The 23,651-nt window shown below is 48.5% G+C and overlaps 1 protein-coding gene across 1 annotated transcript; it reads left to right on the forward strand.

Annotated features, from left to right (window-relative positions):
- Positions 1-13,682: 13,682 nt before the first annotated feature.
- On the forward strand, positions 13,683-17,722 carry CYTL1 (cytokine like 1). Its single transcript, XM_025886949.2, has 4 exons — positions 13,683-13,838; positions 15,686-15,730; positions 15,865-15,993; positions 17,059-17,722. Exons 1-4 carry the CDS (start codon positions 13,692-13,694, stop codon positions 17,140-17,142), a joined length of 405 nt encoding a protein of 134 aa, XP_025742734.1. The 5' UTR covers positions 13,683-13,691; the 3' UTR covers positions 17,143-17,722.
- The last annotated feature ends 5,929 nt before the right edge of the window (positions 17,723-23,651 follow it).

Raw genomic sequence — 23,651 nt, forward strand, 5'->3', positions numbered from 1 at the left:
AATCTAGTAGAAAAGAATGTATCCCCTTCAGCCAAGGCAAGAGGGGCTCCTGCGCTGGGCCCTCCCACTCTTCAGAGGGCCTGCAAATCATAAACACGCTCTTGGGGTGTGAAAGAATTCCTGGGGGCCTCTGTCCCTGGGCCCTGGCACAGCATGTCCCAGGGTCCTAACCACAGTTCAGGACCCTGGGAACGCTTCTCGGCATCTCTGGCACGATCTCCTGAAAGCAAAGTGTGGCTGCACCCAAATGCTTCCAAGATTTTTAAGTTTTGCTGCCAACTTTAGAGACAGACACTGCTTTGAAGTGTGAGGAGGATTTGAGCAGCCTAAGGATTTCGTTTCAAGAAAAGACAAATGAGTTAACAATATGCAGCCTCTTTGCTCTGGAGTGCAGAGATGCTGTAGATTCTTGCATAACAAAGTAGCATTTTCCTGCAGTGCAGAGTATCCTCGTCTTGCTTCCTTTTGGTTCCAATAAGTAGGTGCAGGGGCACCCATGAACCTGCCAGGTACTGGCAACAGTTGTAGGATGGTTTGGGAACATTTTGCATTACTAAAATTCATCTTATGATTATAGCTGGATATGGTAGGTCTAGATAAAATTCATTTGAAGGGTGATACAGACTCTTTATGTTGGCAACTAGATGGACATTGAACCCTTGATTTACAATTATTTTGTAAAAATACTCGACGGGATTTCATTACATTTTCAAAGAAATAAATCCGTTTTGATTGACAAAATTTTTATTCAAATTTTTCATTCTTCCATTTGATGTATATTCTGCCTCTTAGTTTCAATAGATAATTTTGAATATTATAGGAGAAAAGTAACTGTTTGAAAACATTCGTGAATACTTTTTAAAAATTTGTACAATTACTTTAATTTGTGTTTCTGATGCAAATACATTGTAATTTTGTACACTTTGAACAAAAATATTTTCAGAGATCCTTTAGCTCAGTGACTATGAGTGTAAGTCTCTGCTGGGAATAGCCAGCCTCTCTTCCTGACCGGGGGACTGTGGAGAGGGTCATCGAGAAGAGTGACCACTGAGCTAAAGGTTGACCCCTGAGGTGGACCGGGGCACTCAGAGGCTCCTCACCCCCTCCCCTGTCCTCGAAATGTGGGTGCTTCTTGCCTTCCCTGCCCTGCTCCCACAGGCTGCTCAGAGGACAAAGCTTCGAGCTAGTGATGTGGTGTTGAAAACACCTGCATGATATACAGAACTGAACCTAGTTAAGGCCTCTCTCTATACAAACTTAAGATTTGATGGATGGATGCCGGGATCCATTCGTCTTACAGCTGCCCAAGACAAGCCTCGTATGGAAGTTCCCTTGCTTATTAAAACTGCCACCTACCACCCTGGAGAGGCCTGCTTCTCTTCCACCCCTCCCCGACCTCTGTGTAGGGGGGGCCAGCTTCAGATCATACCCGGGAAGCTTTGGAGAGGGTTGCAAACCAACAGGGACCCCCTACCCAGCTCCAAACATCCCCTCAGCCATCTTGCATCTGGAAATGCCCCCACTCTACTCTCCAACCTTGACAAAGTGCAGACTTCCTCCTCTACCTGCCTGCAGTCCTGAGGACATCGCATGGTCAGGCACCATGGACACGGGGAGAATCGTCCCCTTTTCCGCCATCTGCATGACCTGCTATCACTGCTCCGGTCCCTATGAGCAACTGAGAACATTAGTCACCATTTTCCCATTCACTGAGCAATTATTGTGTGCCAAGTGTTATAAAAAGCTTGTTACAAACATTCATTTCACTATGTTAACCATCCTATAGAGACCATCTCTCCCTCTTTAACACGTAAACGGTAAGGCTCAGGAACTGGTCATCTACTCACTTCTTTGGTGAACATGGGTGCAGACCTACCACGAAGTAGGCACTTCCAGCTCCTGTAAATCAAATCACGAAGGAAAGACGTGTGGTGCTTGCGATCTACTGGTGATATGAAGAACTTCATTCTGAAATCCCATAGCTGGTGAGCGATCGAGCCGAGGCTGTCAAGGTGCAAATTCCAAGTACTCAGCCATGCGCTAAAATGTCTCCCCAGCGGCATCTGGAAATGGAGGCAGACGTTTGGAGACATCTGTGGAAGTGCTCCTGGGATTCTATAACCAAATTCAAATCTAACCACAAAAATCCATGTTTAGCATCAGTTGGAGGGGAGCTGGTGATGGCCAGAGGGGAAAGCAGACACCAGCAGGAGGAAAAGTTCACTGCGCCTCTTGCTACCAAGCCTACTGAAGACTTCTGTGACGAGGCTGCAAAATGCATCCAGAGCCAGAGTCTGATGATGGGGCCTGGACGAGAACCCCAAATGCCCCTCCAGCCTACCTCCCGATTAAGGGCTGGGGCCAACTTAAGAATCAGCTGGATGAGTGTGAAGAGGTGAGGACAGCTTTATTTTGCTGCATTTGGAGTGATGGTTCCTGTGCAGGTTACTCTGCAGGAAAATGTGCAGGTTACTCTGCAAAATACCTGACATGGACACAAAGTTGTTTTTAAGTGTGATGATGCAGTTTTATAAGGCACTGAGTAAGACCTTAGTGCTGTTATTAGTGGAAATGAGAGCTGTGTCAGGAAGCCCTGTAGGAGTGTGGTACTTATAAAAGTCACTGATTTGTTCTGCTTGCATTCTTCAGATATATGGTAGGAAAGGAACACATAAAATATTTCTGGAGTCAGTCCCTATTGTGGGGTGCTCAGAACCCAGCCGTGAGCAGCAAAGGAGGTGTAAAATGGGGTAGAACAGTAAGCAAGCAAAAGTCTGTGACTTGCGTTAGGACACATAAGTGCAAGAATCTAGGGGAGAACACAGCATGGCTTGTCTTGCTTGGAGTCAGAAAATACTTTGTCAGGAAACAGACTATCCTGATGTCCAGTAGTCTGAGCATGACTGCAGTAGGGCTTGGAGCAGAGAAGGGTTTTCCAGGCAGGGAACAGCATGCCAGGAGCCTAGGTGTCAGAGGGAAAATGACATGTTTGAGATGCGTGTTTTATAAACATTTGATACCTACATATAAGAGGGTATTATTAAGGTGCGCTCCCTAAGACTAAGAATTTCCACACATTTTTCTGGCTTATTTGTCAAAATGCTAATTCTGTAGTTGTAAGAGGCACAGTTGCTACAGAAAAAAAATCTCTGCTGAAAAAATGAATAAGCAACTAAATAAGAGTCTAACTCCCCATCTAGCTGAAATGGAATTAGGAAGAACTATGTAACAGCGTGCTTTCTCAGTGACCTGTCTGGAAGCGTACTCCGCCATCTGCTTTTTTGCCATTGCCTTCTTTGCTTTGAAACATTTCAATGGTATAATTTTATACTATGTTTATGGTCTCACATCCCCTGTGCCACAGTGACGTTTGCTCAATTCGCAGAACACCCCATGTCTTTTGAAAGTCGGTGATAAGAACACGCAGCCCGCAAGTGAAGACGGCATACAGACATCCCACACTGTGAAGAGCATCAGCTCTGGGATTCAGAAGACCTGGGTTTTGTGGCCAGCAGTGTGACTTTGAGCCTCGGAGCTCTGAGTGTAGACGGGGATCCGGGACTCATCTCTCAGGAAGTCTGCCAAGGGAGAAAGCACTGGAATAGACAGCCACAGACGCTCAGGAATGGTGTCTCCTCTCTAACTTTCCTTTGCGCTATGGCAGGAGCAAAGCCCCCCTCTCGGAAACGAGGGCCTCCTCCTGAAGGAGAAAAGGAACTATTCAAAGAAAGAGGAAAAAAAAGCAGGAGGGCACGCTGGACCCTGCTCACCGTGCCAGCAACCAAGCGGCTGAGCCAGTTTCTGAAATGCTTTCCACCTGAGGGTTCAGTTCCTCGCGCCCGCTTCCTGCCCCGGGTATGTGTTGGCTCAGAGGCTTCCTGAAAGGAGAGAGGCCAAAGCACTCAGAGAGCTTCCCGAGGGAGGAAACCCTGACTTCACAGAAGCTGGAGGCCGCGGGAGCTGGAAGGCAGAGGAGGTGTCGGGGCCCCGCTGGGGATGCAGGTTTGCGGAGGCGGTGGACCACGCGGGACTCCAGGTGGCTTTCCACGTTGGGGCGCAGCAAAGGGCATCGTGCATTCGTTCAGCCCACCAACCCTCCCCATCCCCCCGCTAGGCCCACGTCCGGGGCGGTTCTTGGGGTGGAGACCGGCGGGCCCCAGCCCCTCTGTGATCCTGGATGGAGGCGTCTGCTGAGGGTGCCTGTGTTCCTGGAGCTGAAAATCACAGAAATAATAGCCGCCAACCCACACTGCTTACTCTGCACCAGGCTAAGGGCTCTGCCTAATTGACCACTGAATCGTCTCTCAACCCTGGGGGCCACTGGAGCTGTCTCTGTTCATAGGCGAGGGAACGGAGAGGTCAAGTCAGGTGGCTGGAGAGGGAAAGCCACTCCAGGCATGGAGCCCCTCTGAGAGCCAGAAATGCTCTGGTCCCTCAGTTCTAGAGTGTGAGCCTTCAGTTGGGCTCTTCGGCTGGATTTCCAACCTCTAAATCAAGCTGGGCCTCTAAGGGAAAGTAGGATGGTGGGTGCCGGGAGCTGGGGGCGGGGGCACATGGGTGCTTGGTGTTCAAGGGCTTCAGTCTGGGAAGGTGTCTGGAGGTGGACAGTGGTGACGGCCGTATAACAGTGACAAAGTGCTTAATACCACCGACCTGTTCACTTAAAAATGGTTAAAATGGTAAAAAAAATTATTTTATGTAAATTTTGCCACAATGAAAATTGTTTTTCACGGGTATAGGGGAATAGAGCTGAGCTCTAGAAATGCTCACCACATTGCACAAGAAATGGATCCTCTTTCATTAGAAAAGGAATTATTAAAGATAGAAGCCAAGGTATAGATTTTCCATAGATCAGGAGCCGTAACCAGGTAGTGAGTCCAGGTCTGAGATTTAAAAGAAGTCTGGTTTATATGTATGACACTCTGATACAATCAGCTACCTGTTCAGCTAAGTCAATTCTGTTCACTTGTTCAAAACAAATGTGTTGTGTGAATCATTCAGTGTCCTGTACACAAAATCAGGGGGGGAAACCTGGGTCTCTGAACATAATCTCTAATACAACAATGCTATCTGCTAGCAGCAGGGAATTTTCCAGGTGCTCAGGAGACGGGGTCTGGAAAGGGAGATTACTCTTGCCTGAGCGTCCCCCATTCTGCCTGAATCCTCATGACCGCCACTCTGTGGGGGGCCTGAGGACACTAAGAGCCCGGGGGTCAAGCACCTTGCACTGTGGGGGACAAGAGCCTGACCCGCCGCTGTAGCCAGCAGGCTCGGACCGCCCAGGGGGAAAAGGATTCAGTCTTCCCATGACTGGCCCCTTACAAGCAATGAATCACCACATTTAGAATGAAGAAAAAATCCAAAACATCACTTTAAATGAAGTCACCCCTCATGTTTCAAGGAAATTAAGGCTCTAAGATAGGGTAAGGAGCTACCCTATGTCACACGGCTTATTGGCATCTCGGGAAATTATTTTCTTCCTTTTTGTCTTTTCCCTGTCCCTCGGCAAGTATTTATTAAGGCCCTTGTCTTAGGCGGCAGCATAGCGAGGAGGCTAGAAACACAGATTTGAACCAGCCTGTCTGGTTTGAACCTGGCCTCCACTATTGATTATTCGTGTGACCTTGAGCAAGTTACTTAACTTCTTGCCCACTAGTGTCCCATCGGTAACACAGGGATGTAAGGATTCCAGAACCTACCCGTGGGGTTCTTAGGCGGGTGGCCTTGGGGAACACGCACGGTGCTCTAACACAGCCCCAGGCACTCAGGCACAATGGGATGCAGAAGCTGGAGGAAGAGTTGCATCAGCTTCATGATTTTGCCAAGTGTCACCTTCACGTCTTCTTCAAGGCTCCTGTCCAGGCCTGTGCTCCCTGCCTGGGGAATACACAGAGGACCAGCTCAGCTCCTGCCACCAGGAAGCCTCAGTCTGACAAAGACATTGACAAATAAACCATCATAAGGCAGCATGGGGATTATTACCTGTGTGTTATTAAGTGAAAAATTATAATCCTCTATGAATTACCTCAAATAATAATGTATTGCTCAGTGCATTCATTTCCTATTGCTGTGTAATAAGTGCCCACAAATTTGAAGGCTGAAAACAACACCCATTCATTAGCTCACAGCTCAGGACGGCAGATGTCTGGATGGAATGAGCTGGGTTCTTCTGGCTGGGTCTCACAGACCAGGACTCCTATCTGGGGACCCTGGGGAAGAATCCGTCCCCAGGCTCATTCAGAGACAGAACCCAGTTCCTTATGGCTGTGGGTCTGTGGCTCCCATTCTCTGCTGGCTGCCACCCGGGGCCACCGTCAGCTCCTGATGGCCACTGCATTCCTTCCCATGTTGCTCCCTCTGCCTTCAAACCAGCAACATCTTGTCCTCCTATATGTCGATACACAAAATAACTCACATGGCCATGTGTAACTTGAAGGGGGTGGGAAGCTCCATCCCAGCATGGGGCCAGGAGAGAAGAGCCTGGACATCTTTGGTGACCAGCGCTAGTGACTGCCATTAGGTAGTGAGTCATCAAAGAGAAAGCAGTAAGTGTGAGCATCCACTCTGTGCTGGGCTCTCTGTTGGGGACCGTATTAGTCAGGACTCTCATTTGCAAGAGAAAGAAGAAAGCTCACTGAAAGGAGCTCTAGGGAGACCCCAGTACTAGGTCTGCAGCCAGAAATGAGCCCAGGCAGCTTACAGAGTCCACAGAGGAATTGCAGGACTCTGCCTCTGGGACTGGAATCAGGGATGCAGCTCCATCCAGACCCTCCATCCACCTCCCAGCTCTGCTCATGCACATTCTGGGCTTGCCTGCTCCTCCGGCAGAGACAGAACTGCTGGAGGCCACGGTGGGGACTTCAGTGGGATGAGAGAGTGGCTTTCTCCCTGTTCCCATCTATTAATCCCAGGGAAGGACACGGACTGGTCCACCTTGGGTCCCATGCCCATCACCAGCACCATAGCGGGGAGCTAAGAACTGGCCTGAGATGGAGTTAAACAACAAGGTCTATAAGCAGGGGGAAGAAAATGAAAATAGAGAGAAGATAAAAGGAAGACCGAGGCTCCTACAGTCACCCCAGTTGCTTCGTGTTTATTCTGTCTCCAAGAAAACTCGGCAGTAAATGTTGTAAATCCCACGCGTCAGAGGCAGATGAGGGATGACAAGATTTGCACACATAATAACATTTGTTCACATCATAACAGAAGTGAGATTTAAAGTCTGTGTTCCTCCGAAGCCTGTGCTCTTTCTGCTAAGCCAACTGAGATTCTTCTTGAAAGGCTTTTTCTGAGTCCTTTCTGCATAAACAGGCCCAAGGAAAACGTTTGGGAGAACATGTCCTATACACTGTATCACATTAAAATTTGAATCCATGTTTTGGATTCAAATTCCTCCAAATTCAAATTTTAGACTAAGACCCCTTAGAGAGGGGTCTTAGTCTAAAACATGGGATTCTTTTTATAATCACTGCCCAAAAGCACAGCCCAGCCCTGGTGTTTGTCTTCCATTCCTTCACTCTGGACCATGTGGGCCAACTTTCCTCTTGGGTGTGCCAAGAGCGCGAGGAACACACTCAAAAATACATCACCTAAACAGGGGGCGACTTGTTGCTTTTAATCAAGGGAACACTGATGTCAACAGGAACCCTGGAGGCAAAATTCTGGCTAGGGGCTCAGCCTACTCTCAATTCAAATACCTCGTGGCTGTCACCGCTGTGTCCGGACAGCACAGGCACCCCCTGCTTCCAGCTTCTGACCTCAGAGTGCGGGCAGGAGTGGGGAGATACAGAGGTGGCCCTTTTGCCAGAGAAATGGCCTCCAATACCAGCCTCTGGTGTTAACCTCTGAGACTCTGTTCTATGCAGAACAGAAGCTGCCCCCGGGGGGCTGCCTATTGCGGCCAAAGTCAACTACTAGCTGGACATTAGGCAACAGAGATTTGAAACTGGCCATGGCCATTTCAACCTTGGCTGCCATCATGAGCATGTTCCTAGGACAGGAACGGAGGGAACACTCGGGAAAGGCGTGATTCAGTGTTGAAGCCAGGTAACAAGGGGCCAGGAAAACAGCGAGCCTGCTCAGGAATTTCCCATAACCCCTTGGGCCAGGAAGAAAGAGTATTTCCCTGGTTACCTGTGTCCCTTATTGGATTATGCCAGTCTGAACAGTGAGAAGGAAAAGATTAAATGTTCTTTACCTAGAAATGCTAAAAAGAAGTCCCAGACTGTGAAAGTGCTAGGTCACAAGACAAACAGGGGCAGGGTCTGCTACCAGGACAATGCTCTGGACTTTCTTTAGTGGTCATGGGGGAGACATTACATCTCTGGACAGGGATGACATAGCATGTGTCCTAGACTCTACTGACAGCCACTTTGTGACCACACGGGGACCTGGCTTTAGGATGGAGCTGATGGCATGTGTGTCACTGCAGGTCTAACCAAAGAAGCAGAACCAGAAACAAAGACAGAGTAAGGGATTTACTATAATGAATTGGCTGACACAGTTGTGGAGGCCAGACAAGAAAGTCCAAAGTAGTAGGGCAGGCTGTTGGGAAAGGCAAAGTAAAACTCACAGGATGGGCAGAAGCTGCTCCACAGGCAAAATTTCTTCTTCTCCAGGAAAGTTCTTCTTCTTTATCAGTTCTGCTCTTAATATCTTTCAACTGATTGAGTCAGGCCCACCCAGAATATCTAAGATAATCTCCTTTCCTTAAAGTCCACTGATTATGGACTTTAATCACACCTACAAATACCTTCACAGTAACACCTGGATCTGTGTTTGACTGAATAACTGGGAACTGTAGCCTAAAAGAGTTGACACATCAAAAGACCATCACAGTATGGAATAGGGAGAGAGGAAAAGATGATTTCTTAATGAATTCATTGAGTTCCTAGATCAAACCATGCCTGAACTCCATGACCTCTGCACTTTCCAGTTGCACTTTTCATAAATTCAGCCTTTGGCATCTCAAGCCGTGTTTTCTGTAACTTGCAGCCTGCAGTCCTGACTGACACAAGAGGAACCCAAAACAAGGAAGTGACAGCCTCATTCTGACCACCTCCCAAGAAGGGTTATGTTCCAGTCTGGGTCCCAGATAGTGTGAAACACATTGTCACACACCAGAGTAAATAAAGGGGTGGTCACTGCCACTCAGAGGAAGATGTTTATTGAACACATGCTCTGTGTTGGCCCCGAGCTCTGGACACAAAGACGCAGAGGAGACACTTGCTCTGCCCATGGGGAATGGGTAAGCAAGCAGACGGCAGCCAGAGTGGACAATGCCTGGTAGAGCAGAGGAGAGTACAGGGCCCATGCGAGCCTGAGCAGGCAGCAAGGACCCAATCCAGCCTCTGTGTGTCAAGTCAGGCTTCCTGGAGAAAGTGACGTTTCTGCTCTGTCTGGAAGGGTGAGAAGCAGCAAACCGGGGAAGCGAGGTGAGGGAAAGGAGCTCCAAGAAGAGGGAATGGCATATTTGAAAGGGGACGGCCACTTGGGTATGATGACGATGAGCCCTAGTGACCCCTAATACTGTGTGATCTGGAGCAAGTCACTTAACTTCTCTGGGCCTTGGTGCCCCCAAGGGATAATGATAGAATAACTGCATTAACACCTGCCCTGGTCTTGGAACAGAGTTAGGTATCATCATCGCATCACCATCATCACCAGGAAAGCACTGGTAGGGGATGGTTGGAGACCTCAGACAGTCTTCCAGTCCTCGGGGAGCCAGGGAAAAACTTGAAAGAGGGGGCTGGCAAGAGTGGATTTCTGTTGTAGAGATGCTTCCTGGGAGGAGAAAGGACTCCAGGCAGTGAGACATTAATCATGATACGACTGTGGGAAAAAATCTTGAAGCCACTTGCACGGAAAAGGGTCCAAGACATGGGGATGGATGTTTGCTCTGAAAGAGAGCTGAATCTGGCTGGAGGGGCAGTGATGAGTGCTTGGGGACAGACTGAGGTATGAGGGTGGCCTTAGGGTCTACAGGGCTGTTCTGGGAAAGAAGGTACCAGAGTTTTAAGCTAAGGATGGCAGCACCAGGGAGTCATCACAATTCACCTTCATCTTGGGAAGAATTTGCATTAGCCAGAGCCACCCCGAGCCTGGAGGGTGGCTCCAGCAGGCAATGAGTTCCCCATACATGGAGGTATGCAAGCAGACTCTGGATGCGCACTTGACAGGGAGACAGGGAAGGAAGCTCAAGCACAAGGCAGGTTGATGTAGATCATTTCTAAGCTCCTCCCACCTTAATCTCTGTTATTCTGAACCCCAGAGAGATAGTGTGGTAATTTCCTATGGCTGCGTAGTAAATCACCACAAACTGAGTGGCTTAAAACAACACCGTCTGTCTCAGAGTTCTGGAGGTCAGAAGTCCTCCCTGGGTCTCAATAGGCTAAAATCAAGGTCTGGGCAGGGCTATCTATGTTCCTTTCCGGAAGATCTAAGGGAAAACCTTTTTCCTTGCCTTTTCCAGCCTCTGGAGGCTTCCTGTGTTCCTTGGCTGTGGACGCTTCCATGGTCTTCAAAGCCAGCAGAACAGGATCTTCCAAATTCTCTCTCGCTCATGCACCACACCCGCCCCCACCTCCACACCCATCCCACTTCCCCACAGTATCTCTCACCTGGCAGATGGAGCCTCCTCAAGGCCGTTCCTGACGTCTGCTGTCCCACCATCACCCCATGTGCTCCTCCATGAGGACAGCAGCTCCATCACTCACCGTCTCGTCCGTCCTGTCCATCTCGGGCCTGTCCACTGCAGACTCTCATTAAGTCCTGCGTGTCCAGGGGCACCTGGGTGGTTCAGTCAGTTAAGCATCTGTCTTCGGCTCAGGTCATGATCCCAGGGTCCTGGGATCCAGCTTCGAGTCGGGCTCCCCGCTGAGCAGGGAGTCTGCTTCTCCCTCTGCTACTCCCCCTCCCCATGCTCTCTCTCTCTCTCCCAAATAAATAAATAAAATCTTTAAAAAAAATACTATGTGTCCAGTGAATCAACAAAGAATCCATTCAAAGAAAATGACGGGCATCTGCTGAGAGTCATCTGCTCATTAGCTCTGGCTGTTCGGCTTTCCTGGCATAACGAGGTACCAACATGGGGCTCATGCTCTAAGAAACTAAGGGGGGTGTGGGAGAAACCTTTGCAGGAAGACAAAGACTTTAATCTGTCGGGGAATTCCTGCCTGTATTTTTAACAGTCACCTTCCAGACGGAGCAGCCTGATGCTGAAGGAGCCGTGGAAGGGGCTGGGGCCGGGGGTGCAGAGCAGGGAGCAGCAAAGGACTCGGTGAGCAGAACACACATGTGGGTTCCGGAGGTCTGCCCGCAGCCAGGGCGGGGGGGGGGGGGGTCTCTGGCAGCCGGGGTGGGGCTGATTCAGCTGCGCTCTGTGCCTTCCTCCCGGGCTTGTGTCTCGCTCTGAGTAACAGGATGAACAACCATCAGGTTAACTTGGCAAAACCTTCCTTACAGATCTGCTCTGCCCAGCTGGCTGCAGGCTGCTGAACAGAAATGAGAAAAGAGTGGTAAGGGAGGGAGATGAGGTCCAGTCCGCTCAGTGCCTGGGGCTTGGGGTGCAATGGAAGCCTCTGATTTGCCCAAGAAGCTCCATCAACAGCCACACACAGTGTCCCGAGTGAGATGAGGCTGGCTCTCCCAGCAACACGTTTATCTCGACTTCAAACACCCAGACAACTCCTGTTTTCCGGCAACATCCACCCAATCTGAACGGTCCAAGGACTTGTTTTGGTGCATGGGCTTGTTTTTCCTCCCTGTCCTGAATTGGAACCTCGTTCGATGAACCCATCCAGAAGCCCCAAGCATTTCAAAGCTGGCCTGGCATCCCTGGCCGGGCTGGCTTGTCTGCCAGGGAGGCCCATGCCCTAGGCACCTCCATGGAGGGTATGAGGAGACTCCTTCATCCAGAAGAAAATCACCTCTCTGTTGGCCGCTCCCCCCCCCCAAACACACATAGTCCTGCCCTGTCCAAGAGGGTGCCCCAGAGACTGTCCCCAGGTCATCTCAGTAAAGGTGTTGAGAGAACACACGCTCACCTGCCAAAGAGGGGGGGCATGGCTGGGATCCCTGCCCGGGGCTTAAACACCAGAAAGCTAGGTAAATAAAACCTCAGGCCTGGAAGGGACCGGAGTGACGCTACTCTGTTTATGGACAGGGGCTTCATGGGCACCGGATCAGGATGGGATTTCTCAGGGCAGACACAGCAGGGGGAGTCTGGAGCTGGACACCACGGCCTTCCTACCCTCCCTCACAGCCAGAGAGGTTGGAGACAGACAGACAGACACAGGCCCAGATTTCTGGTCCTCCTTATAGCCTTGTGATCTCAACCAGTTTCATGTCCCCTGAGACCTTCTGCTTCCTCGTCTGGGAAATGGGAATAACCCCACTCACCCGATGGAGGCTCACGGCGTGTGTGACAGCCGCTGGGACGACCGTCACAGAAGTGGTGCCAAGTGATGCTCTTCCTCTCTCTGACGGCTCCTTGTCCTTGATGGTTCCTTAGTCTTGCTTGGGCAGCCCAGGGACCCCAACTCATCTCTGACTCTGAGGGTCTCACTCCTCACAGGGGGCTAGAAGGATGAATGAGGATGGGGCACAAAGTCCCGTCTGGACCCATTCACCTCCAGCTTTGTGACCTTGGACAAGTTGCTGGAACTCTCTGAGCCTCCATTTCCCCACCTGGAAAATGGGACTGTTTCTGGGGTAGCTGCGTCACAAGGTCACATGTGGGAATGGAGATTCTGACATTAGCTCAGCGTCTTTTGTTCCTCACTACGGGCCTCTGAGCTAGGTGCTTTTATCATCCCCATTGCACATATAACGAGAGGGAGGAAAGAGCCAAGAAACCTGCCCAAGGGCATCACCGGAAGTGGGCAGCCCTGCGCTGCACTGAGCATCTCAGGAGAGAGCTTATTTGTAACTGGTTGTCCATACGGAGCCCTGCCTGCAGAGCTTAGTCACTAAAAGAGCCGCACATTTGGAGAACCAACGCTTCCTGAGCATCTGTCTTGTACTGGGGCCTGTGCCGGGGGCTTGAAGTGGCCTGACTTTGGGGTGGGGGTGCTCACACATCTCCTGCCAACCACATGCGCCAGCATGAGCCCCACTTCCAGATGCAGAGACACAGCTGCTCAAAGGGAAAATGACTGCCCAAGCTCCTGCTGGGTGGTGAGTGGTGGGTGGACGCTGACACCAGGCTGCCTGACCCCAAGCCCTGGATCCCTGGTGCTCAGTCCTTCACTTCCAGCCCCTTTGCCCCCCCCACCTCTGTTCTGGTTTACAACAGGGTCCCCATTCTAACTGCAGAGGCTGACTGCCCACCCCTCATCCAACCTTGTCTTACCCTTGTCCTCTGCCCCCTCATCACCCAGTCCTACCATTTCTGGAAAGCCCCTGCCCGGAGAGAAACTTCTATTGGAAGTGTGGGAGACGAAGGGCCCGCGCGTCCCTTCCAGGTGTCCCACACACCCCCAAGCAGCCCCTCCTCTCACACGGGGGCGGGAGGTGGGGGGGGACTTCAGGTCTGAAAAGATCCAGTGTCCAGGGCCAGGTGGGCGTGCTGGATGGCCTTGGCTGGGCCCCACAGGAAGCCGAGGAGGCGTGGAGGACCACCCCCAAGCTGCTGCTTTATTAAAGGGGCGCCTGCCATCGGCCACAGGACGCAGTGAGCCTGCCTCTGTACCATGATGCCCAGGCTGCTCGCCTTGCTGCTGCTTCTGGCCTGGCCCCCCTCCTCGCAGCCGGCTCCCCCGACCTGCTACTCCAGGATGCTGAGCCTGAGCCGGGAGGTCACTGGTGACTTCCAGAGCCTGCAGGCCGTGAAGCCCTCGGTGAGTCCCCTCCCACTGCCCTCCGCGGACCAGGGGGTTCAATTCAGACCCAGTTCTCCTAAACTTGCCTTTGGGCCAGGGGGAAAAAAACAAAACAATGCACTGTTTTTCTTTTCTGGCCAATGTTAATCTCAAGGGTTTGCATTTTATTCCCATCCTACTAAGTACGAATGACAGTGGTTTGCATCTTTTTTTAAATACAAGGAAAATCTATCAGAGACATCACAATGCCTTGTCTTTGCTGGTAACTTGCCAGCAACAACCAGAGGATCTGTTGTAAAATGTAAAAGAAAAAAAAAAGGAAAAAACAAAACCTCGCCGAGGAGCCTGGAACTCCGGAGTTTAGGAGGAACACAGAATTAAGGTTATTCTCTTCGGAAGCCTGGTGATTGTGAGTGAGCGCTAAGGGGGACCCCTGCCCAGGACATGCCCTCCCCTTACTGCTGTTTACCCTGGGCAGACCGCTTAGCCCCTGAATCTCTGCGTGCTGAGCTGTGAAAGGGCTGGTCCAGCACCCACCACCAGCTCAGGAGCCGCGAGGGTGAAGGCGTGAATGAGACATGGTAGGCACAGTGCTGGGCAGGGGACACCCCAGGAATGTGAGCACTGTAAGCGCTGCTCTTTTCACAGGCAGACCCACGGCTCAGGGAAGCAGGTTCTGGAGGGGTTGCCCAGAACCAGAACCCAGGCCCCACTGGCTGCTTATCCAGGATAGAAACAAACAAATTAATCTTCATTAAAAGCTTTGATACAATTTGGGGTGCCTGGGGAGGGGGGGCTCAGTCGGTTGAGCGTATGACTCTTGATTTCAGCTCAGGTCATGATCTCAGGGGCATGAGATCGAGCCCCGCGTCGGGCTCTGAGCTCAGCTGGGAATCTGCTTAAGATTCCGTCTCTCCCTCTGCTGCTCCCCCACTTAAAAAAAAGCTTTGATAAAATTTAAAAGTGTCTAAAAGTGTCTCTTCGGCCCTTGTAAACGCTTTAAACAAAATGTAATGTTTCCCAGATGCGGGGTTATGATACCCTAACACCTTTTCTTTTCTTTTAAAACTTAAATAATGTGTATGTTTTTCCTAATTATAAAAGGCATACATAGTAGGCCCCCCATATCCGCGGTCCACAGCGACCCGGAAGCAGATGAGCCCCCTTCTGACGTGGTCAGAAGGTCAGTGGTAGCCTAACCCTACATCACATGCCTATGTCATTCATCTCCTCACGTGGGCACTTTATCATCTCAAATCATCACAAGAAGGGTGAGTACAGTACAGGAAGAGATTTTGAGAGAGAGGTCACATTCACTTAACTTTTATGATAGTACGTTGTTGTAATTGTTCTAGTTGATTAGTAGTAATTGTTGTTAATCTCTTACTGTGCCTCATTTATAAATTAAACTTTATCTAGGTTTGTATGTATGTATAGGAACAAACATACTATATATAAGGTTCAGTACAATTTATGGTTTCGTGCATCCACTGGGGCCCTGGACTATATCCCCTACGTATAAGGGGGAGACCACTATGCTTTATAGACCAGTTGGAAAATGCACAAAGGACAAAGAAGAAAATAATATTACTTGCCATTCTACCACCTAGAGGTAACTGCTGCTATAACATTCTGGGGGAGAGTATTTCAGCTTTCCGACTAAGCATAGGTATTCAAATCCGTGTGTGTGTGTGTGTGTGTGTGTGTGTGTGTGTGTGTGTGTGCGCGCGCGCGTGTGTGTAAGCAAATCAGATCAAGGAAGGCCCTGGTGCTGTCTGGCTGTTGGAGGGTGGCAGAGAGCCTTCTGTGACCAACTGAGGGTGCATCCCTGTGGGCATCACCGTAACCCATCTTCCTTTCTGCAGGAGCTGTGTGTGAGATACCTGCCCACGCTCTACCTGGATATACACGTAAGATGGTCTTCCTGTCTGGGGAGGCAGGGGGGTGGGGAGAGACCCCGTGCAGAAGGATGCAGGAGTCCCCAGCTCCTGTCCCTCTGGCTACTGACCTCCCCCACGACGCCCTCCCTGCTGTCCCCTTCCAGAATTACTGTGTGTTGGCCAAGCTGCGGGACTTCGTGGCATCATCCCAGTGCTGGAGGGTGGCCCAGGTGGACGCCTTGAAGGACAAAGTGCGGAAACTGTACACCATCATGAACTCGTTCTGCAGGAGAGTAAGTGACACTACTGAAAATACCTTTTCTGCCTGTTATCAGCCAAGATGCTCAGGGCTTTTAGAAGAGGAAGTCTGGGGGTGGGGGGAGAGGAGGAGGAGGAAGAGAAACATTTTGGGGTGCTTCCAGTTCACAAAGCCCTAGGCCCTCCCTTCCATGAGCTCACACTGGGGTGGGGACAACACCCAGGACCACATGCTAACCATATAAGACAGGCACGGCTAGGAGCCAAACGGAGTAGAGATTTGGGGGGAGAGGGCCATGAATTCAGGGAGCTCCAGAGCGCCAGGGTCGGAGGAGACTTTCTAGAAGAAGGGCTTCAGATGCTCTGTGATAGGAGGCTTCCGGGAGAAGAGGGGAAGGAGACGGAAAAATGCAGAAAATCAGCATTACCAAAGAAAGCAAAGTCATGGGATCCCAAGGGCACAGGCTTCAGCATCAGACAGACCTGAGCTCCCGTCTGTCTTCCTGCTTCCCTGATGGGAGCAACTCGTCACTTCTCTGAGCCACAGTTCCCTCCTTTGTGAACTGGAGACATAATTATGCCCACCTCACGCCATCGTTGGAAGGATAATAAGTACACCCTGACCATGTGTGTGAGGAGGGGCTGTTGCAGTAAGTCCCTTGATCCTAAGAACCCTAGCAGAGTGACCATACATGGAATTCCTAGCACCAGGCCTGGCCCAGAGTAAGTCATCAGGATAAATAATTAGCTATTGAGTTTAACTTATTTGTTCATGCATCTAAGGTTTCTTACAGATTTCCTCCCCACACCCATTGCCCTCCTCACTCCCTCTCCCCTTGGTCTGCAGAGGGAAGATGGGAAGAAGATGTAATTATAATACAGTATTATTTGTATTTATAATGCAGTATTATATCATGTTCTACAGGAACATGAAGATGGGGCCAGTTCTCCTTGGGAGAATAAGGAATGGAAAGTTTTCACACAAAAGGAAAGAACTGAACAGTCTTTGAAGATAACCAGATAACCAGGAGTCCTCTAGTTGTGCCTGGGTTGTGGGGCGACATTCAGTAACATTCTTGCTTATTGCACATTTTTTTCAGGATTTGGTTTTCCTCTCGGATGACTGCAATGCATTGGAATACCCAATCCCAGTGACCACGGTCCTGCCAGACGGTCAGAAATAGGGCAGTCCTGACCAGAGAGAGAGAGAGCCCAAGGGGACCACAGTTACATCAGCTGCCCAGACACCACGGGCTAAAGCCACGCCCCCCACCAGGCCTCCCTGTTACTATAGCATCAGAAGCTGTCAGGTTTCTCCACCTTCCGGAAAACAGGGATTCTGCTCCTCTCCCAGAACCTACTTTGAAAACAATTAGGAGCTTTGCTTTCATTTCCCCCTGGTTTTGCCTTGCCAGGATGGTTAGATACACAAGGATGTTTATTGGATCCCTGAGAAGAAAAGGCCAAACCCGCATCTCTTGTATGAATGTCTAGCCTGAGAACAAGCAAAACAGTAGGTTTGTATTAGCGCTTTAACGGAGTACTGGTAACATTTTTCTTTCTTGATAGGAATCTGCTTACATTTAGCCAGGCTTCTATTTCATACCCTCTCCCACCACAAACTTTCCTTGTAGTTAACTTTCATTATTAAAGAAATTTCACTGCCAGATAAAGTGTATCTGTAAAGTTCATAATTACATAGTGCTGATGGGAACCGCTCTTTCATTGAAAGGTGATAAAAGTCCAATAAAGACTAATCTCCACGGTGAGAAACACATGTGGTGCTGTATTTGTCTAGGCTGGATATGAGAGTGTTGATTTCATGCACGTTCTAAAAGTTGCTGCTCTTAGCAAGATGCATCTTTCTCCCTCTTTCTGAGGGATGCACAGGTGTTTCTGAGTCTGTTTCAATCCACCTGCATGAATGTCTGCCCTTAGAGCACTGGGAGATGCTCCCATTTATATTTGGGCACAGACTGCACCTTATGTCATACCCACAGGCCGTGCGGTGCCTGGCACTTCCCACAAACACCAAGTCACTGAGTCTTTGGTTGCTGCACAAGCAACAAAAGAAAAATAAATACATGAGACTGTATGAAACTAAAAAGCTCTGCACAGCACGAGAAACCATCAATCAAATGAAAGACAATTATGGAATGGGGGAAGATATTTGCAAACCATATATCTGATAAGGGGTTAATATTCAAAGCACATAAGGAACTTCTATAAAGTCAATAGCAAAAAAAAGCGGGGGGCAAACTAGTAATCCAACTTAAAAAATGGACAAAGGACCTGAGTAGACAGTTTTCCAAAGAAGACATACAAATGGCCACAAGATACCTGAAAATATCACTAGCCATCAGGGAAATTCAACTCAAAACCACAATGAGACATCCCCTCATACCTACGAGAATGGCTTTTATCAAAAAGACAACAGGTAAGGGGCACCTGGGTGGCTCAGTTGGTTAAGTGACTGCCTTCGGCTCAGGTCATGATCCTGGAGTCCCGGGATCAAGTCCCACATCGGGCTTCCTGCTCAGCGGGGAGTCTGCTTCTCCCTCTGACCCTCTTCCCTCTCGTGATTTCTATCTCTCATTCTCTCTCTCTCTCTCTCAAATAAATAAATAAAATCTTTTATAAAAAAAAAAAGACAACAGGTAAGTGTTGGTAAGGATGTAGAGAAAAGAGAACCCTTGTGCACTGTTGGGGGGCATGTAAATTGGTACAGCCATTATGGAACACAGAACAGAGGTTCCTCAAAAAATTAAAAATAGACCTACCAGATGACCCAGCAATCCCAGGATATATAGCTGAAAGAAACAAAATCAGTATCTTGAAGAGATATCTGTACTGCCATGTTCATTACAGTATATTCACAAAAAGCCAAGATTTGGAAACAACCTAAAATTCCATCCATGGATAAAGGCATAAAAATGTAATATATGTATGTATGTATATATGCAATGTATACATGTATGTATATGTACATATACACACACAGTGAAATATTATTCAGCAGTGAGAAAGAAGGAAATCTTTCCATTTGCAACAACATGGATAAACCTTGAGAGCACCATGCTAAGTGAAATTAGCCAGACAGAGAAAGTTAAATACTGTGTGACCTCACTTATATGTGAACTTTTGGGTGGGGGGGAGGTTGAATTCACAGAAAGAGAGAGTATAATGGTGGTTACTAGGCACTGAGGTGCTGGGGGAGATGGAGAGATGTTGTCAAGGGGTACAAGACTTCAACTATAAGATGAATAAGCTCTGGAGATCTAATGGACAGCATGGTGACTCTAGTTAATAATACTGTATCGTATACTTGAAATTTGCTAAGAGTAGAACTTAAGTGTCCTCACTACACACACACACACACACACACACATACACACACACACACACAAAGTAACTCTGTGAGGTGATAGATGTGTTAATTAACTGGGTTGTGGTAAATATTTTACAAAGTATAACATGTCAAAACACCATATTATATATTTTAAATACATACAATTTTATTTTTCACTTACACCTCAATAAAGCTGAAGAAACAAAACAAAAGAAACCAAATCCACTTTTCTTATAAGGACACAAATTATTGGATTAGGGCCCACCCTAATGGAGCATAACCTCATCTTAATTTGATAACATCTGCCGAGACCCTATTTCCAAATAAGGTCACAGTCACCCACTCGAAGGGTAAGGGCTTCAACATATCTTTTTGAGAAATAAACTTCAACTCACAACAATCGTTCTTTCAAGAGATAACCCCTTCACAGAAGGAAATTATGCAACAAACTAACTCTGTCACCACCACTACCAGCTACCACTTCCTGACAGACACTAAATATGGAGGCATGGTACCAAATGCACAGCACGCACGCATTTGCCCGCTGAACCTTCACAATGATGTTGCTCCTGGGTGGGCATTATCCGCCTGGATTTATGGTGGAGAAAACACACTCAGGTCCAAAGGATAGGTGATTCCCCCAGACAGCTAGTAAGGGGTGGTGGAGGGATTCCAGACAAAGAGCCAAGGGCTAGACGTCTTCATTCCATGGCTTTGCTAACACTTTGCTATTTTCAGGTAGCAAAATAAACCCCTGAAGACAAGGACTAATTAACACATTTCAGACATTCATTTGTTTGCTCATGTCTTCAATGTTTACCGAGTGCTTATTATAAACTCGGCAAATATTGAGATGAAAAGTAAAGAATTCCTCCTCTTAGATTAGCAGAGGAGACATTTGCAAAATCTAGGGAGACAGCAGAGGAAGGAGCAAATAATTCTGCCTGAGATGGGGCAGAAAGGTTTCTGGGGGATTCAGAAAGTAAACAGGCTCTTTAAATATGACTGGGAGTTTGTAAAGCAGAAAGAAGTTGTAGCACAACCAAAGGCACAAAGACCTCGGGTGGAGGTGGATGGTTCGAACATCAGTGTGTGGTTGGGGAAGACAAGAAGTAGAGCTGAAGATGGAGTGGGGTCAGAACATAAACAACATTCATTATGGTAAGACCTGCCAGGGACACTTTGGCAGAGTGTCTATCCCACACCAGTTGTATAACCAAGGTCACATAAGGAGAATCCCTTTTGAGGCAGGGAGACTGGAACCCAGTGGTTGGGGGTTGTCATAAGGGATCTCTTGCTTTGGATTTTAAGTATAGCAAATCAAACCACCCCTGTGTGCCAGCATCCCCGAGCCAGATGATAGGGCACCACCCAGGATGCCTTCTTCTTTCTCCACAGCCAGCTGGTCAACCTTATCTTGTTCTGTCTCTCTTGACTTCTCCCTTTGCTCTTTACCACCTCAACATCAGCTCAGAACCTTCTCAAACTCGATGTGCAGTGTTTGCTCAGAACTGAGACCTCTGACAGGTCTCACCCACCAGGGGCTCTTTTGGTCCCAGGTGAGAGTTTGGCTATCACTGGTCCTTTCCCCTGAGGCTGCCCCGTCAGAAGGGATTTTTTTTTTCCTCACGGACTTGTTAATAGTTACAGCTGTGAAAGAAGATTCAGAATGGAGTAACCATGGCTAAGAGAGTCCCTCAAAGCAGAGTCGGGAGGATATTGAGGAAGCAGGGTGTATACACCTCTCCTATTTCAATTCTCAGAACACCACAGACTTGACTATGGTCAACTGCAAACTCCAACCACCTCCTGGAACACATCCTTCTACTTTGGATGCCTGTTAGCCAAATAGCCAATCGTGTATTAGATGGTCAATTCAAACTCTGCCAGCACTAATCATAGTTCTTTCAAAACAACTTATGTAACCTTGTGGATTTTGCCTTTAGAAACCTGCACCCCTCCCTCCATGCCAGGACACTTTCAATGCCTGTCCGCTCTGTCTCCTGGAGTGTAATTCCTAAACCCCAAATAAATGCTTCTGGTTGCTTTATAACCTCATTGTGTTCTTAGTTGACAGAGCCTGTGTTCTGTTTCTTCAACTGACTAAACTCACCTGGTGAAACAAAGCAGAGCCACTCTCTTGTTAGCTGTGTGTCAGTGGGCAATTTACTTAGCTTCTTTGTGCCTTAATTTTCCCATCTGTGAAATGGGAATGACAATAATAAAACCTCCATAGGCTTGTTTAGGGGATAATGCAAAGTCACACTTTCAAAGCACTTACAACATCTGGCCCCTAGTAAGGTTTCTACTTTGCTCTAATTAGCTCTAATAACATCAAGAGCAAATTTAGTAGTTGCTTAAGAACTTATGAACATCTAAAAATTTCCAAAAATGAAACCATAAGAGACTCTCAAGTATAGGGAACAAACTGAGGGTTGCTGGAGGGGAGGTGGGGGGGCGGGGATGGGGACACTGGGTGATGGGCACTAAGGGGGGGCTGTAATGAGCTCTGGGTGTTGTATGCAACTGATGAATCCACTCTACCCCTGAAACTAATAATATATTATATGTTAATTAAGTTGAATTTAAATAAAGATTTTTAAATTTATGAACTTTTGTTCATCAGAGTATTTGCAGTGCAAAAGCACTGAGTACTCCCTCTTCCAAGATAAAAATCAGTTTCCAATAAACCCTTCTTCTAGCCTCCCTCCTGGACAACAGCAGCAGTGTCCTGACTTCCTCCTCCCTACCTCCAAGTCCATCCACCATCAGCCAGAGGGGTGTTTATAAAGTGCAAAACTACTTCCATTATTCTGGATGCTCACCAGTGGCTCCTCATAAGGCTCTTCTGATCTGGCCCTGGTCTTCTCTGGCTTCGCCTACTGCTACGCCCCCCCCTCCAGCCACCCATACACACACATACACACACATATCCATTTCCTTAGGCACTGAATCTCAGTGTTTCCTGAACGCTGTAAATCTTGTCAGATGCTGGGCTGTCTTTCCATCCCCCGCCCCTGGAAAACCTGTAGAATTCTTCATTCCACTCAAGTGTAACTTCTATGCTGAAACCCTGGTAAGAAGAAGAAAGTCTCTTTTCTGGATAACCTCTCTCTTGCGCGCACAACTATTTTATATTCATGGCAATCATCAGACTCGAGCTGGTTGATCACTTCCTCCTTCTTGCTGCACCTCCCTCAGCTGGAGCCTGGGACCCCACCCTCAGGGTCTCTCCGACCTCACTGGTCCCCTCTTCTGTCTCCTTTGGGGCTCCCCCTCTTCTCTTTTCTCAGCAGCTGTGTGATCCAGGCTCAGCCCTGGGTCCTTCCCTCTCCTTTGTCTGTACTCACTGTCTTGGTGACCACCCTGGCGTCATAGCTTTGGACACCATCTTTACATCAGGACCAAGAAGCCTGGGGTCAAATTTGATCCTTCTCTTTCTCACATAATCGATATCCAATGCATCATCAAAAATCCCGCCCTCTCTAACTCCCAAATAGACCCAGAATCTGACCACTTCTCACCACTTCCACTACTAGCAACCTGGCCCAAGGTCACTGGTGTTTGTGTCCCACTGTCATAGCTGTTTCTACCCTCGCCCCATACAGCTTATTCTCAGCACATCAGCCAGAGTGATCCATTAGTCACCTTACATCTTTCTTCTGCTCAGAACCCCTCACTGGCTCCCCATTTCACTCAGAGTAAAAACCCAAGTCCTGACAATGGTCACAGGGTCCTTCATCAGCTGCCCCCACACCCTCTGTTGTCCCTCTGGCTTCATCTCCCCTCGATCTGTGTGGTCTTGAGCAAATTACTTGCTGTCTTTCAATTTCCCCTTACTTTCCTGGCCTCAGCCGAAAAACAGTAAGAACACCTTCCCCAGAAAGTTGTGCTGAGGTCTCAGTAAAATAAGTCATGTAAGTTGCTGAGCACAGTCTTTACATTTAACAAATACTCACTAATGTCACCATTATTACTATTATTCCCACCTTCATCCTGATCATTATGAGCATCAAATCTTAGGGGGAAGGGGGTTTGGTGCGGATGCAAAACATGGAGCATTTCTCATTTCACATCGATGTACCTTCTGATTCTGCAGGTTTACCTATTATTTGTTGTCCCCCCAACACATTGTCCTTGCACTACCTGAACAACCAAATCTGAGCAGACGACACACCTATTGACAAGTCTTCAGTGGTCCCCCACCACCCTTGGGACAAAATCCAATTTCCTCACCTCCAGTTCATTCCTTGCACATTGCCGTCTGACTTCTCACCACCACACCCATAGAACCACTCTTATGAAAGCATCCCCGAGCTCCACACTGTCAAATCTGGGGTCACT

This window comes from Callorhinus ursinus, unplaced genomic scaffold, assembly GCF_003265705.2.
Source record: "Callorhinus ursinus isolate GAN/ISIS: 27379988/994484 unplaced genomic scaffold, GSC_fseal_2.0 scaffold4, whole genome shotgun sequence".
NCBI lineage: Eukaryota > Metazoa > Chordata > Mammalia > Carnivora > Otariidae > Callorhinus > Callorhinus ursinus.

Coding starts and splice junctions, on each gene's coding strand:
- CYTL1 (XM_025886949.2), top strand. CDS start 13,692: ATGATGCCCAGGCTGCTCGCCTTGCTGCTGCTTCTGGCCTGGCCCCCC. Junction 15,731..15,864: donor CGCTCTACCTGGATATACAC/GTAAGATGGTCT, acceptor GTCCCCTTCCAG/AATTACTGTGTGTTGGCCAA. Junction 15,994..17,058: donor TGAACTCGTTCTGCAGGAGA/GTAAGTGACACT, acceptor CATTTTTTTCAG/GATTTGGTTTTCCTCTCGGA.